This window comes from Myxocyprinus asiaticus, chromosome 2 (genome assembly GCF_019703515.2).
Source record: "Myxocyprinus asiaticus isolate MX2 ecotype Aquarium Trade chromosome 2, UBuf_Myxa_2, whole genome shotgun sequence".
In the NCBI taxonomy this organism is placed as follows: Eukaryota; Metazoa; Chordata; class Actinopteri; order Cypriniformes; family Catostomidae; genus Myxocyprinus; species Myxocyprinus asiaticus.
The window spans coordinates 23,742,705-23,758,993 of NC_059345.1; the positions used below are offsets into that span (position 1 = coordinate 23,742,705).

At 37.7% G+C, this 16,289-nt stretch overlaps 3 protein-coding genes across 3 annotated transcripts in view; 1 reads left to right on the forward strand and 2 right to left on the reverse strand.

The window, feature by feature from the left end:
* Window positions 1–1,341: 1,341 nt before the first annotated feature.
* On the reverse strand, window positions 1,342–7,368 carry LOC127450372 (ras-related protein Rab-38-like). Its single transcript, XM_051714453.1, has 3 exons — window positions 6,845–7,368; window positions 1,954–2,234; window positions 1,342–1,849 (listed from the first exon to the last, which is right to left on the reverse strand). The coding sequence occupies exons 1-3, from the start codon at window positions 7,035–7,037 to the stop codon at window positions 1,649–1,651; spliced, it is 675 nt and encodes a 224-aa protein (XP_051570413.1). The 5' UTR covers window positions 7,038–7,368; the 3' UTR covers window positions 1,342–1,648.
* A 2,700-nt stretch (window positions 7,369–10,068) lies between these two features.
* LOC127450388 (ras-related protein Rab-39B-like) lies at window positions 10,069–16,232 on the forward strand. The gene is made up of 3 exons (XM_051714478.1): window positions 10,069–10,428; window positions 12,952–13,178; window positions 14,214–16,232. Exons 2-3 carry the CDS (start codon window positions 12,964–12,966, stop codon window positions 14,638–14,640), a joined length of 642 nt encoding a protein of 213 aa, XP_051570438.1. The 5' UTR covers window positions 10,069–10,428; window positions 12,952–12,963; the 3' UTR covers window positions 14,641–16,232.
* The window catches only part of LOC127450333 (protein O-GlcNAcase-like), a 105,285-nt gene continuing 101,048 nt past the window's right edge, over window positions 12,053–16,289 (reverse strand). The window contains exon 18 of the mRNA XM_051714366.1: window positions 12,053–12,234. The gene's annotated coding sequence lies outside the window, so the exon portion shown is untranslated. The remainder of the gene's footprint in view (window positions 12,235–16,289) is intronic.

Sequence of the window (16,289 nt, forward strand, 5' to 3'; positions counted from 1 at the left end):
AATTTTGGTCCTTATTCACTAGCATTGTATGGACCTATAGAGCTGAGATATTCTTCTAAAAATCTTTGCTTGTGTTCTGAAGAAGAAAGTCATACACATCTGGGATGGCATGAGGGTCAGTAAATGATGAGAGAATTTTCATTTTTGGGTGAACTATTCCTTTAATGCATGGGCGAAATGTGCAGGACCCCGCAGTACAATTGTGGCCCTGGATGCACGTATTTGATATAGTAGGCTACTATCTTTAATTTCTAACACCACAGCAAGAAGACCTAATCAAACCCTGACTATGGCACAACAATGGTTTTTCCTTGGTCCAAAAATGGTCTTCGGGGGTGGCTAAGGTACACTGTCACCCACAAGTTCAAAGCTGGTTGGTTACACAATTACAATTAATTACTAATTACCACAATTACTTAATTGCATTTCATGTTTACATAGGATATCTGGAAGCTTTTGAATTTCATTCAAAATGCTATAGGAAATCCAACTAAACCAACTTAATTAAAATAAAACCTTATTTTTATAGGGCTAGTTATCATATTGTGATTGTACCCATGAGTAGACCACTACTATTGAGCTGGGACTGTGCTTCTAGTGAAAAAGTTTGATTCCTTCTGAAATATTGTTTTTCATTCATTAAGCTCTTATTAATTTAAAGTAGGCCTAAGTCATCTCTTGAAATATCTGAAGGCAAACATGGCCAGTTTGTTAAATATCAGACATCATTAGAACAGGAGGAAAACTTTATCCATAACCTGTCCAAAATGTATGAAAAACTATCATACTCTAAACACATTTACATAAAATGCATAAAATAATCATATAAAAATGAAGTCCAATAGATTCCCCTAATAGATTTAAACTATAACTTTTCTATAACAGTGTTACTATAGAATGAACATTATAAGTAACATTATTTTAGTAAGGGTGTTTATGTGTATTTTAAAAAGCCTTGTAATTTATGTTGACGCATGGCACAGTGTTGTCTCCTCTGCATCTCGTCAGAGCTGTTTTTAATGTCGGGCTGTCAAGCAGTTTGAAAGGTTTGACTACTTCCACAGCAAAAGTAGATGATTCTCTGTCTAGTTCTTATTGGTTCGGATGGGCTTGCCATCTGCAATCTGCATATGTGGACATGTTTTAAAATTCTAAAGAAAAATAACTCTGGTTGAGAGGCAGGATTAGACTCGTTATATAACTGTTTTTAGAGCCTCATACTAAAATATCTGTTGAGTGCATTTGAACTTGTTGTGGATAAAATTTAAAAACTACATAAATGCGCCCACATACTTTTAGGTCGCTTGCAAGTCAGACATAAGGCAAAAGTAGACACACTGCTGTTCTTCAGCTGTAACAGCCTTTATTTAGATATGAGTCTAAAACATTAAGTATTTATCAGAGAAGACTCTGGGTAATCTCTGCATATTTTATTGATGACATTGTTGTTTTTGGCACATGTTAATGCGTATATAAGTGTTAAGGCTTTGTGGTTTTGTCTTTCCCACAAAGACTTAGATCAGCACAAACTTGAAGGCCCAACAAAGGGTGTGACTGCTCTCTCTCTCAGTATTTTTCTTCCCCATTCTCTTTTGCTCTTTTTTAACTCTCTCTCTCTCTCTCTCTCTCTCTCTCTCTCTCTCTCTCTCTATAATTCACTGTGGGGTTTTCTGCTGGACTGGATTTTATTGCAGACAGAGCAGCTAGAGCCACTATGCTCTTGCAGGTTATAATCAAAGGTAGGCAGGACCAGAACACTGGGATCTGATTCCACAGGAATGTCTTCCACGTCAATGGCCATTATATTGTCTACAAGACACATGATGGCTGCATCAATGTTTGTATTGTCCTGAAAAAGAAGAAGGAAGAGCATGAATAGAAATGTATTTAGACTTGTGGGCAATTTTAGTCAGTTGAATTTTAAAAAGTCATGGCCCTGCTTATAATCCGTACCTTGGCAGAGGTTTCGTACCAACCCACAAAGCCATAATCATTGGAGAAATTGTCAAGTTTAGGCAGTTTGGAACATAAGCCATATTTCTGTTGGTCACACTTGTTGGCTAGCAGAACAGCTGGCAGAGGCCGTCCATTGCCCAGGGCAACTTTAGAATCAAGGTCTTTTTTCCATTTTAATACAGCTTGGAAAGTGGAGGCACGTGTCATATCAAAAACCACCAGCGCCCCTACAGCCTCTCGATAATACACACGTGTCATGTTGCCATACCTCTCTTGTCCTGAGAATAAATAAGAATGGGAGAGTGTTTCCATGTTATTCACCCAAGTCATTTAAATAATTAGTACTTTTTCCATGTCATATCAGTGCTAGTTCACAGACTTTGCCTTTCCTAAAGCTGAAGTGTCATTTCTGTGCCACTGGCACCACCAAACGGAACTGCAAAAATAAACATTTACAAACGGCTTTCTTGAATACTCCCACCACATCTTACATTTTCTGAACAAACATGCCCCAAACTTACACCACTGAGTCAGTGTTGCTCAGACGAACAGAGCAATATTTTTATAGTGCCACAGACACACAATGTTTACAGTTTTCAAGCAAATCAACCTAAAGGTGGCTTCCTTATAGTTGTATGTGCATATCAAGCTGGGATAAGAGAAGTATTTTAACATAGAAAAAGTGAACTCACACTGGCTAACTTGGAAAGGAAGATCTTATTCTGAGCTCTCTACTCAGCAGACCAGAAATTTGCATGCATTCCTTGCAGAAAGCACTATAACATGTTAATTGCCATATCATATATAACATGTGCTTGGCTGAACGACCACATTGGAAAAGCAGAATGTATGTGGAAATTCTCAAAAGGACCTTTATTAATGTAGTAACATGCCAAAAAACATGGATAATTAGTCTGTCGTGGTAAATAAACAGGGTTTGCTATGGCTGAGGACCTTGAAATTTGGTTAAGTCTTGTGTGAGGTTGTACAACTATGTTCAGTTAGATATGAGACTATGGCACGGTTCTTCTAGCCACTCTGATTTAAGCCTGAGCTCAAAGGTACAAAAGTCATTAATATATGCCACATATTCAGCAACATCTGACATCAGTTTTTATTCCAATGGTATCCACATTTTGTTTATATTTTATACTCATGTCTGAGAGCTCGCAGTGTGTGTGTGTGTGTGTGTGTGTGTTTGAGTGAGAGAGAGAGTGAGAGAGAGAGAGAGAGAGAGAGAGAGAGAGAGAATTTAACAAACAATGAAAAACTGCTCTTCTTATTGGTAAACACAAGGACTACTGTGTGAAAGCAGCACAGAAGGTGGCTGTCTGCCACAAAATGAGGGACAATGAGTGAACACCCAAGTCTGTGTCTCCATCACATTTTTTTTACTATGGCTCTTTCTTATTGTTTTTATTAGTAGAATATACATTTTCCTTTATTTGTAACATTGTCCTTTTCACTTTATATTATATTATGTACATTGTTTTGCACTGCCATTGTTTTGCACTGTTTTATTTGTATGTAGCTCAGCTGTAAATGCTTTGGCAGTACGAATGTACAAATTAAAACTAACATTTTAGTTTTAGTGTTTTTTGCCAGTAGGTGATGTGAGGGCCCTCACATGAGACCAATATAAGCACGAGATCAGTAAATATAAACACAAGACACACATTCCTATCTCTGTGCTTTAGTTTAATCTGAGCATAAACACAGAGAGGGATTCATACCACTGTGAATTCACACAAACTCCAGCTGTGACCAGGAAAACTCTCTAAACAATGCATGCCATGAAGTGACTGTAAAATCATTATTCTACTTAAAGGAATATTCCGAGTTCAATACAAGTTAAGATTAATCAACAGCATTTGTGGCGTAATGTTGAGTCCCACAAAAAATTATTTTGACTCGTCCCTCCTTTTCTTTGAAAAAGCAAATATTGATGTTACAGTTTGGCACTTACAATAAAAGTGAATGGGGCCAGTTTCTGGAGGGTTTAAAAGCAGAAATGTAAAGCTTATAATTTTATAAAAGCACTTACGTTAATTCTTCTAGTAAAACGCATGTAATATCTGAGCTGTAAAGTTGTTTAAATTGTCAATTTTACTGTCGTTTTAGGGTTTGTTAACATTACACCGTCATGGCAATGAAGTTGTAAAATTGTCTATAACTTTACACAGAAAAGGTTAGTTAGCGAGTTTATCACACTAAAATCCAGTTAACACGCATATTGTTTATGTCTTGTGGTTATACTTTTGAAACAGTGAGTATTTTAAGGTTTACATATTTGCCCATTCACTTCCACTGGAACCCATTTTTTTCAAAGTCAAAAACTTTGTCAAAAGTCAAAATAAATGCTTGTGGTAAATAACATTATCCCACAAATACTGTCGATTGAGCTTAACTTCTATTGAATCCGGAATATTTCTTTAATGTTGGTCATTTTTTTTCTGTAGAGCAGGCAAAATTATTTTACTAATAGAGGATAGTGTCTCCTGTTGACAGTTAATCAAGTGTCAGTGCTTGGAAATTAAAAGGTTCAGGGCATAGATTTGCCTGAGATCATGTTCCTTCCAAGGGCGTAGCAGCCACGGGGTACGTAGGAGACACGTCTCCCGCACTCTTTAAAAAGGTGATTTTTGTCCAAGCTAAACCCATTCCGAGTCCAAATGGTGGATTTGTATACAGTATTCTTTGCATTTTGTTACTTTGGGCTGACTGAGCGACCATCCAGCCAATCACAGGTGAGCTTCATGAGCCAAAACAACCCTTACGTAATAGGCCGTCAGTTAGACAGTCTAATCAACGTGGCTCCATTCATTTCTACAAAGTTGATGTTGATCTACAACTGATGTTGATCTAAATTAATAATCTAGAGATGAGGAACACACAAATGAGAGTTATTTATCGGCATATTGTTCTTAATTGGCAGCATTACGTGAAATGCACTGCAGAAAATAAAACAATGGACAATCCTTCTTTTAAGCACACATAGTTTATATCAGCGCATGAGTCTTCATTAAGTTATGCTTTTTACATTATGTTTGTGAGGTAAAAGTTTGATCGGTTGTTTTTGCCAATTTAAGCAGATTACTAGATCTAGATCTTACTAGATCTGTGTTAAAAAGCTATTTTTAATATCAGCTCCTGTTTTTTTACCTCTGTGTTGGTGTGCAGCTGACAGTCTTTAGGAAAAAATATAGTTCTGCTGTGTTCTTAGAACACTTAGGCCGTGTGTCCACCAAGCGTCCTGAGGCCAGCTTATTTTTTCAATTGTTTGCAATGGGAATGCTGCCTATTTAAAAAAGCCACCAGCGTGACGAGGCGCTGAGCGTTTATTCCACACAGAGCGCTACGTGCTTGGCATTTTTTTCTGGTTGCCGAGAGTTGAAATATTTTCAACTTTGGGTAAAATGCAGCGCTTGTCACTGTCACATTTTACCCAGCCGTCCAATCACAGTGTAGGAGGGGCAGGACAAATACCACACTGACCGACCGTCACATCCTACTTGTACAACAACTGAACAATAATTGAGAAGTTTGCTGGTCTCTGAGTATTCATGTCTGTACCAGATGACATTCCCGGACAACCACAATATTAACATGAAAAATAATGCTTGGAGGAACATTACGTGCTTCAGCCTTCCCTTCATCCAGAGCAAGGGCCAGAGCAAATACTCTTCCTTGTGCCGACATTTTTACATTCAGTGCTTGATAACACAAACTATCTGGGAAATTAGGTACTTGCAACACATTACTTCCCTGGATATTCCGTATAATAGCAACCAAAGTGTCTCAGCTGAAAAAAACACTGCGCCTCCAAAGCAGTCTTTGGAACGCTTTGGTGGACACATGGCCTTAGGCATTTTACTGAAGTGAATTGATATGTAGCCACTCTTTATCATACATGAAAATGTAAGGACGTTATTGAAACTCATTATAATTATTATAAGACTATTATTGTTGTCTTTTGATAAAAGTCATGCTCAGCAGCTCACAAACTGTAGGGAAATTATAGATTTGCTTTGTTCTTATAATGCTTGAAACCTCTACTAAAGACTCTTTGTAGGTCTCTAGACATACAAATTTGAAAGGATTTTGATTGTTGATTCACTGACTAACTCATTTCACACAAGACACTCATTTGTCTCCACATTCTGGCATCACCAGAAATGGTCACTCAATTATTAAATGGATCTCAATGAATTTTGGTGAACGTAGTCAAAACACTCCAGCCACTTGGATACATTTAAATCCCACAATGCACAATTGTCATTATTGTAATTGATTAAATCATTTATTCAGGACCAGATTGTGCTCAATCTTTTATTGTCATGTGTGAAACAGAAGCAAGTGCTCCACAAGATGCCCTTTATTTTTGCAGCTAATTTTGCTAAATTTTGCAATACTTGAATCTTTAAAATGCTACAAATATTAAAAGTATATAATATGTATATATTAATATAATACTTATATCATACTTAGATATTAATATATACTGTAATATATTAATATTGCACTGTAAGTGTTTGGTCAGTGAGAGCCACCTACTGACAGCTGTGTCCTGCCCACTTTTAAAATGACTGCAACGCCCCTGGTTCTTTCCATAGACTACAAGAGTTTACTTTCTTTAATGTCTGAATATTTCCATGTTTATGTAATTTTTTTTTGTTGTTGTTGTTGTTTCAGACAAGGAAATTGGGAATTGCTTAAACTACTCATCAAACCACTACTAGGCTACTACTACTACTACTAATAATAATAATGTTTAATAATAATACTACTAATAAACTTAAGTTATTATAAAATAATTATTTCTTATAGTAATATATATGTATAAACACGTGCACGGACTTAAACTGCAAGAAAGTTGTGCATAACTCACCAGCAATGTCCCACAACTGCAGTCGAATGACTGTCCGGTGATCCCAATTCAGGACTTTCAAAGCAAAGTCAACGCCGATCGTTGCGCGGTAATGTTGAGAAAAAATCCGATGGACATAACGCTTTATAATGGAAGTTTTCCCCACACCTAAATCTCCAATGACGAGAACTTTGAGTAACCGTTCCTGCTGCATTTCAAGTCCAAATGAAATCGTATATTTCTGTAACGTAAATATAGAGCTCAAATGCAGTAGGCTATTCTCTACAATGCATCTTGGTTGTTGATAGACAGTAAAGTCATTCACTGACTTTCGGCGGAGCTGGTGGTGCGTCTATAAAAAGTATGCAATAGTGCGTTCTTCACAGAGGTGAGAAGTTTCGCACTTTTGCTTGTCGACAACTTTTCGTAGTGGTTCCGACCAGCGCTGTCGAGACTTTCAAACATGAAATATTCCGAATGGAATAAGTGAAGTAAAGAACCCTACTACAGTCTGCTGATCTGAACGAGGACTAAGGTGGAGCTTTTGGACAAATGGTTGGGAATCGAGAAAATGAACTACATCTCCCATCATACTGATATCCAGGTTTGCCCGTAAAACTTAAAAAAGAGAGCGCACATTAAAAAAAAAACATTGAAGCCTTCAGAGGCTTTCAGACGCTTTCCGAACCGCTTTGTTTATTGTCAAACACAATTCCACATTTAGAGAAGGGCATTTAAGGCTGCAAGTTTTCGCAAGGGGGTTTATAATATTCCTAAATGTTTCTACCAATGTGCAAACAGTAAAGTGCCAATCGGACAGCTGGATCAATGATGACAGCTCATGAAGAAGTAAACTTAAATAAAGATTCAAAATAAAAATAAAACTTACTCTTCGACGATGATAAAGACTCATATTGCCACATTGCCATAAACCAATATATATGTCAAAGCAAAGGAATAAAACATGACAGAAAACCTTAAACGTGAGGTGAAAACGAGTTAACGGGGAAAACGAGAGGTGGTGTAACATGCTTTTATATCAATGAAAGTTGGTGTACAGATGTAACAACATTAAAGAAGATGTGCTGTCCTAATTTGGAAGCGCTCTTTATTAACTGTAAGCCTTTCTACTCGCCGTGGGAGTTTTCCTCGTTTATTCTGGTGAGTGTGTATATCGCGCCAAATGCATGTTTGAATGTGGCGCTGCAACAGCTGGCTGGTCAAATCACAGATACGGAACAACAATACCCGGACTCAGATATTATTATTCTTGGGGATTTTAACAAAGCAAATCTCAGACATGAACTGCCCAAATACAAACAGCACATCACATGCACCACCAGAGACAGGAACATACCGGATCATTGCTACACAACAATAAAGGATGCATATCGCTCTGTCCCTAGAGCAGCTTTGGGACTCTCTGATCACTGTCTGGTTCATCTTCTTCCAACCTACAGGCAGAAATTAAAATCAACCAAGCCAGTAGTAAGGACTGTAATGAGATGGACCAATGAAGCAGAGCGGGAACTACAAGCCTGCTTTGATTTCATGGATTGGAGTGTTTTTGAGGTTGCAGCCACAGACCTGGATGAGCTCACAGATACTGTTACATCATATATCAGTTTCTGTGAGGATATGTGCATTCCTACTAGGACTTTTTTAAAGTTCAACAACGACAAACCGTGGTTTACAGCAGAGCTCAGGCAGCTTTGTCAGGCCAAAGAGGATGCTTACAGGGGTGGGGATAAAGTCTTGTACAATCAGGCCAAGAACACACTGAACAGGGAAATCAGAGTGGCTAAAAGGAGATACTCTGAGAAGCTGAAAAACACATTTTCAGCTAACGACCCTGCATCAGTGTGGAGTGGCATGAAACAACTCACAAATTACATGACTCCTATACCCAACCCTGCAGGGAACCAACAACTGGCTGACGACCTGAATGTGTTCTACTGCAGATTTGAAAGGCCCAATCTCACACCCCACACCTACTCTGACCTTCACTTCACACAAACACCAACACCTCCTGCAACCCCCCTCCTCCCCCTTCCTGCTACTCAACCTGCACTTAAGATCTGTGAAGATGATGTGAGCCGCGTCTTTCGGAAACAAAAGACAAGGAAGGCTTCAGGCCCAGATGGTGTCTCACCAGCGTGTCTTCGATTCTGTGCTAACCAGCTGGCCCCCATCTTCACACAGATCTTCAATAGATCACTGGAGCAGTGTGAAGTCCCATGCTGCTTCAAACGCTCAATCATTATTCCTGTCCCAAAGAAACCAAAAATCACAGGACTTAATGATTACAGACCTGTCGCATTGACGTCTGTGGTCATGAAATCATTTGAGAGACTGGTGTTGGCCCACCTGAAGAACATCACTGAACCCTTTCTAGATCCCCTTTAATTTGCTTATCGAGCAAACAGGTCTGTGGATGATGCAGTCAACATGGGATTGCATCATGTCCTGCAACATCTGGACAGACCAGGGACATATGCAAGGATCCTTTTTGTGGACTTCAGTTCAGCTTTCAACACCATCATCCCAGCTATACTCCAGAATAAATTACACCAACTCTCTGTTCCCATGTCTCTCTGTCAGTGGATTACCCCCCCCCCCCCCCCCAAGAACTCTGGACCCCACTCACCCTGCCCATTACCTTTTTGAACTGTTGCCTTCTGGCCGACGCTTCAGAGCTCTGAGCACCAGAACCGTCAGGCACAGGAACAGTTTTTTCCCTCAGGCTATCCATCTCATGAACAGTTAAATTGCCCCATTGAGCAATAACTATGTGCAATACACAGTTTAGTCTTTTTTATATTTATCCAACACATCCAACCTCTTCTGCCATTTCATCCCTCTGAAAAACAAAAAATAAAAAACATTCGCACTGTACATAACAGATTTGTATTTGCACTGTACATAACAGATTGTATTAGACACACACATACATACATACCCATGTGTATGTGTGTATGTATGTATGTACGTATGTGTATAATTAGTTTTATTTTTTATTATTATATATGTCTTGCTGCTGTTTTTGTATTGATTTTGTATTGTTGTACACTGGAAGCTCCTGTCACCAAGACAAACTCCTTGTATGTGTTAGCATACTTGGCAATAAAGCTGATTCTGATTCTGATTCTGAAACACGAGTTTGTTTGTCCCTGCTATTAGAAGGTTTGTAGTAATGGTGCTGATGCGGGATGAGTCAGGCTATATGATGCTGCTTGTGTCGCTTCCATTTCATCAGCACAAGATGTCCAAACATTTCTCCACCTTCCAAACGTGGATCTAAACATGACAGGCGTCACACATCTTTGACTTTTAAGCGACTTTGATCCAGTCCGTGACAATTTCAACAAAGCGCCAATTCATCTTTAGCAACATCCAAGCAAAAGAAACCGCCTACGCGGCGCAGTTTGGCTTTCACCTGTTTGTTTGTTTTTTCTATAGAGACCAATGTTTTGGTTATAATTCGGCGTATTATATTCAATGTATCTGTCTGTCACTACGCCCAGCGATTTCTAAAGAGGCTTCAATCATTTTGAGACTATGGAATCTGCTGTTTTCCAGCTATAAAGAGACAAAACAAAAACAACGTAAGTAAAGAGCACCGAATAGAAATCTTCTGCATAAACAGACTACTTGTTGTGGTTACCGCCCCTCTTCGAGAGACGACGGGTGTCAAAGAGTTTTTTGGCAAATTTAGAACAGGGAATTATAGAAATGGCAAAGCCACCGTTAGCCAGAGATTGGAGCCCCGTTAAATCGAGCGAGTTTCAATGTAACAGGCATCACAAATCGTCCATGGCTCAAGATGAATGTCAGAGAGGCTTTGTTAAAAGTTACTTGCATAAAAATGAACTCAAAATGTATGCAAAACACAAAATACTTGGAATGAAACATATAATGTGACTACTGTGTCATGGACGACATAAGGGATGTGAATACAGCATCGTTCCCATGACTACCTTGGATAAGGGTGAACACTGTAACTGTAGGTCTATGTTTTAACAAGGCATTAAAACCTTTCAGCTATGTGATGAGTAGGCGAAGATGTTGAAGTTGACTGGTTTGTCATACCATTTCATGTAATAGTAACACTTTATAATCGGGCTGTACATGAACTAAAATTGAACACTTTTACATCATTTATTAGATTAAAAGATTAAAAGTAGCCTATATGTTACATTAAATTAAAAGTATATGTTAAAGGAATATTCCAAGTTCAATACAAGTTAAGCTCATTTGACCGCATTTTTGACATAATATTGATTACCACAAAAATGAATTTGGACTTATCCATCCTTTTCTTAAAAATAAAAATCTGGGTTATAATGAGGCACTTACAATGGAAGTTAATGTGGCCAATCCGTAAACATTAAAATACTCACTTTTTCTAAAGTATAGCCACAAGGCATAAACAATATTTGGGTTAATATGATTTTGTTAATAAAATCGCTAACGAAACTTTTCTGTGAAGTTATAGCCACTTTTACAACTTCATTGCAATGACAATGTAATCTCAACAAACCCTAAAATGACTGTAAAAATAATGATTTAAACAACTTTACAGCTCAAACAAAACATAATTTTTAACAGAAGAATTAATGAAAGTGTTTTTATAAAATGATAAGCCTCACATTTCTGCCTTTAAACCCTCAAAAAATTGGCCCCATTTACATTGTAAGTGACACTGTAACCTTGATTTTTTGCTTTTTTTTTTTTAAAGAGGAGGAGGTACGAGTCAAAATAAATTTTTGTGTTAATCAACATAATGCAATAAATGCTGTTGATTGAGCTGAACTTGTATTGAACCCAGAATATTCCTTTAACATTAGTTCATGCATTATGAACTAACATGATAAAACAATGAACAAAATTATCTTTTGTTTTGATAAATTAACATGAACCAAAATAAATAAATGTTGTTAAAAAATCATTGTCCATTGTTAGTTGTTGATAACAAATGCACTGACAAATGTTAACGAATATAAGTTGATTTTAAAGTGTTAGGCCTACCCATGAAAGTTCAATTTTGTATTCAAATAGTATATAACCAGTGTTGGGGAGTAACAGAATACATGTAACTGGATTACATATTAAAAATACAAAATATAAGTAACTGTATTCCACTACAGTTACAATTTAAATCATTGGTAATTATAATACAGTTACATTCAAAAAGTATTTTGATTACTGAAGAGATTACTTTGCATTTTATTGTCATTTGTTTCATTTAATATTTAGTCCTTTCAGATAGAAAACATTTATTCATATAAATGATGCGATCCAAAGTGCATTTGAACAGCGGTGAAACACTTTCTTATGATGTGTTACATTCATACGAGCAGACAGAGAAGTACGTTTGAAGTAAGTCTGGAGCAGAAGAAATAGAAATAAACCTTGTGTAAATTGTCAGCTTTACGCTAAGCTAAAATGCAATTTCTAGCCATTTTACATGAACGTTACCAGGCACGATCATATTTTCTAATCAAGAAAATTCATGTTAGATCATAATTTCTTTTTTTCAAGTAAGACCTTTGATATTAGGGCAAGAATCATATTCTTGATAATAATTTTTGTATTGTTTTCCTGTAAAAATATCTAAAAATCCTTAAAACAAGGTAAATTTGATTGATCTTGTTTTAGAAACAACACTGTATAAGATATTTAGGTTTTTCAGAGAATGTATTTTTAACATGTATTTTGTCTTACTGTACTGGCAGAGTTTTTAGAGTCAAAGCAAATTAAAAAATCTACCAGTGCTGAAGAAGTAATCCAAAGTATTTAGAATACGTTACTGACTTTGAGTAATATAACGGAATCTGTTACAAATGACATTTTACAGCATGTATTCTGTAATCTGTAGTGGAATACATTTCAAAAGTAACCCTCCCAACCCTGTATTATATAACCTATAGTAAATAATATTTAGTATTTACTATTTATAACTACAGAACATTACCAGAAGGTTACAGAAAATGTAAAAGAGAAGCTCACTTCAGTTCCTACTTTGGTGAACATGAACAGGTTGACAAAAATGTGCACACTTTTCAGCAGCGTGCGATATACAGTTGGCTTCATTTTAGTTTTTGTTCTCCTCTTAATTTCTTCGACAGATCTGGATAGACATGGAGGCCATTTGGCTTTACCAATTTCGACTGATTGCCATCGGGGACTCCACTGTTGGAAAATCATGTTTAATTAGGAGATTCACGGAGGGCCGCTTTGCTCAGGTCTCTGACCCGACAGTCGGGGTGGATTTTTTCTCTCGCCTGGTGGAGATTGAACCTGGGAAACGCATTAAACTACAGATTTGGGATACTGCGGGCCAGGAGCGCTTCAGGTACTGTAATGTTTTTCAACTGCCTTAGATTATGTTTCATGAGACCTTACATGGAAGAAAGTATGATTCTGTTCTGGCCTGGGTTCATTAGTGTAGATAAGAGAATTTCACATAGATAGGTTTTAGTGGTTTACCTCACAAAATAACAATCCTAGATAGACGTTCTGATGAAGGATAAATTGATTGCATCATTTGTTTTTTTCTTTTTGCATACTACCTTTTCTTTTCGGAATATGTTCTTATTTGAACTTCATGTAAATAATATGTTTTAATTCAGGGACATATGTATGCTGATGGGCTCATTTGTTTTCATTTATAGGAAGAAATAGTTGCTTATACAGATAAAGAAAAACTTTCACCCTATTAAGTTTCATAATACCAGCCATACTAAGGGTTAAACTCGTTATCCATCCACATGATTGGTGTTCCCATGGTAACCATGCTGCTACATCTCTCCCATATTTAGATCTTATTTTTGATGAGACAGAATCATGTGTGTGTGTGTGTGTGTGTGTGTGGGGGGGGGGGGGGTGTACCTTAGGTGATTTACTGAGACAGTCAAAACAATTTTTTTTTAATGAATACGATTCAAAGGCCTTGTTTTCAACAAACATATTTGTTAGTGATTGATTCCTTTCTACAATGTGACACATTTCTGACTAAGTAATGTCAGAACACTCACAGTCATGTGAATGTGTCATCTTATTTATTGAGGCCCGACAGCATCCTTACAAGCTCAAAGCCATGTTTCCAGTGGGACACTACACATACTCACTCTGATGCAATTTCAAACTGTTTTTTATTCTACCTTGTTTTTGTCTTGGCCTTCTGTTGCAAAGCTGTACTGTACCTGTCCTCCTTCCCTGCCATACACATATCAAATATTAAATTACACACTCTCACTCCATTTCTTATAAACAGATCATATGTACACTTCCGTCTTATGTCTAGCTTTCTTCCTTCCCTGTCTTTAAGGCACTTTACTAAACCCTACAAATTGACCCTTTCTCTATCATGCATATTCTCATTCTCCAGGTCTATTACCAGAGCTTACTACCGTAACTCTGTAGGAGGTCTGCTGCTGTTCGATATAACAAACCGTCGTTCCTTCCAGAATGTTCACGAGTGGCTAGATGAGGCACGCACCCATGTACAGCCCCACAGCATTGTCTTCCTGCTAGTCGGTCACAAATGTGATCTGGAACCACAGCGTCAGGTGTCCCGACAAGAGGCCGAAAAGCTAGCTGCTGCGTACGGTATGCGCTACGTGGAGACTTCAGCGCGTGACGCAATCAACGTGGAGAGGGCATTCACAGAGCTAACACGGGAAATATTCGAGTTGGTGAAGAACGGGGAGATTAGCATCCAGGAAGGCTGGGAGGGAGTGAAGAGCGGATTTGTACCGAATGTGGTGCATTCCTCAGAAGAAGTGACAAAGGGTGACCGTCGATGTTTCTGTTGAGTCAGCAATCACCACCCTGGTGCCTATCAAATGTTTGGGCCCTGGTGGTCAACAGGAACGCTTCCTCAAATCACAGGGTCATTATTAAACTCCCTGATTATGACATCCCCACCCCTTTCCTGCCTGCTGAATGCCTAAAGTCCCAACACGCCCAATTCGTCCTCCACTTTTCCATACTACTTTGCTAATGTCCCGAATCACACAACCTTGTATATGGCCGAACAAAACTAGTCTCAGACTCTTGAGAATAAAAGGTTAGTATGTTCCTATTTTTGAAACCTCACTGAATGAAACCTGACTGAATCAGAACTATAGCTGCACTTTAATTGTATTGGCACTTAACCACCTCCAGATGTCTTCTATAAGTTGTATGATGGGAGAAATAATTTACTAACACAAGTTTTACTATCTGACTGCACTGAAGAATGCAGGGAAACCTACTTCTTTTGACTTGAAGATCTCAGACTTGAACAATGTGATAGCTGGGGGTGCGACTGATTATCGACTTTTAGCTCCAGGGATAAAAGGGAGGATGTACGGCAATACAACATGAAGAACTAGAACTTGGCAAACACCTGCCGTGTAATGTTTCAAAATGATTCCCATATTAACACAAACTTGAGTTTCGATTATCAAAGTGGTTTCAAATGATTATGTCACTCACATGGTATGATATAACCCATTTAAAGATCTAGTACAAATGTATGTCCTCTTATTGCTGTTACAAAGGGACTAGTGAAAGTCTGTATGTGCAAGTGTAAGCCACAGATGGATTAGTAAAGTTTGGGTGCATTGTTTAACTAATAACAACTCTTATCACACATTACCACTGGAGGCCTCTGGTTTTTACCAGAATTACAAAGAAAACCTTATTCTCTTGTACTTAAGTAAATCTTTACACTGTTTAACCCAAAGAGTGTTTCTTATGTTACAGTTTGTGATTGTACCATCTAATATGAAAAAAGCAAGCTCCTCCTCTAGGTTTTCTAACTGCCCATTGGGGGTTATAATATGTACGCATAGCCACACAAAACATGTTTTCAGAGAGCTTGCATTTCCATGTACTGTATTTAAAAACTACTTTATTCAACTACATGTAATGTATTTACTTTCTGAAATTACTTGCTCTTCATCTTTCACTTTCAAGCCCACAGTTGATACAGTCCACAATGTCACACAATGGACTGAGCAGGTAATGTGTCACATAGCTTGATGATATAATAGTGAAGTGCCAGAGGATTTTGTATTGGGTTTACCACTTGCTTTCTCTCTGTATGCTTTTTGATGTTGGAGTGGTTTGGATTTGCAAGCACTACCAACTCCATTTCAACTCAATTTCACTTAATTTGAGGCACCCTGTACCTCTTTATCAAGGGAACTTGAAATCTACTACAAATTAAAGTAAAATGTTAAAAAAAATTCTGGTTGTGCAGTCTGAGACAAATTTCTACCCACTCACCAATATAATTCTGGGTAATGTTAGAATATTGTAATTTTAAAACAACAATGGAGACCCTAATGTTGTACCAAGAGAATGTAATTGCAGGGCAAGAGAAGTTGACTTTCTAGTTTTCAGTACTGTAACCTAAATGATTGCCAGTGACAGGAAGAGGACAGAATTGCTTTAATTTGTTGCACCTATCAAAAGT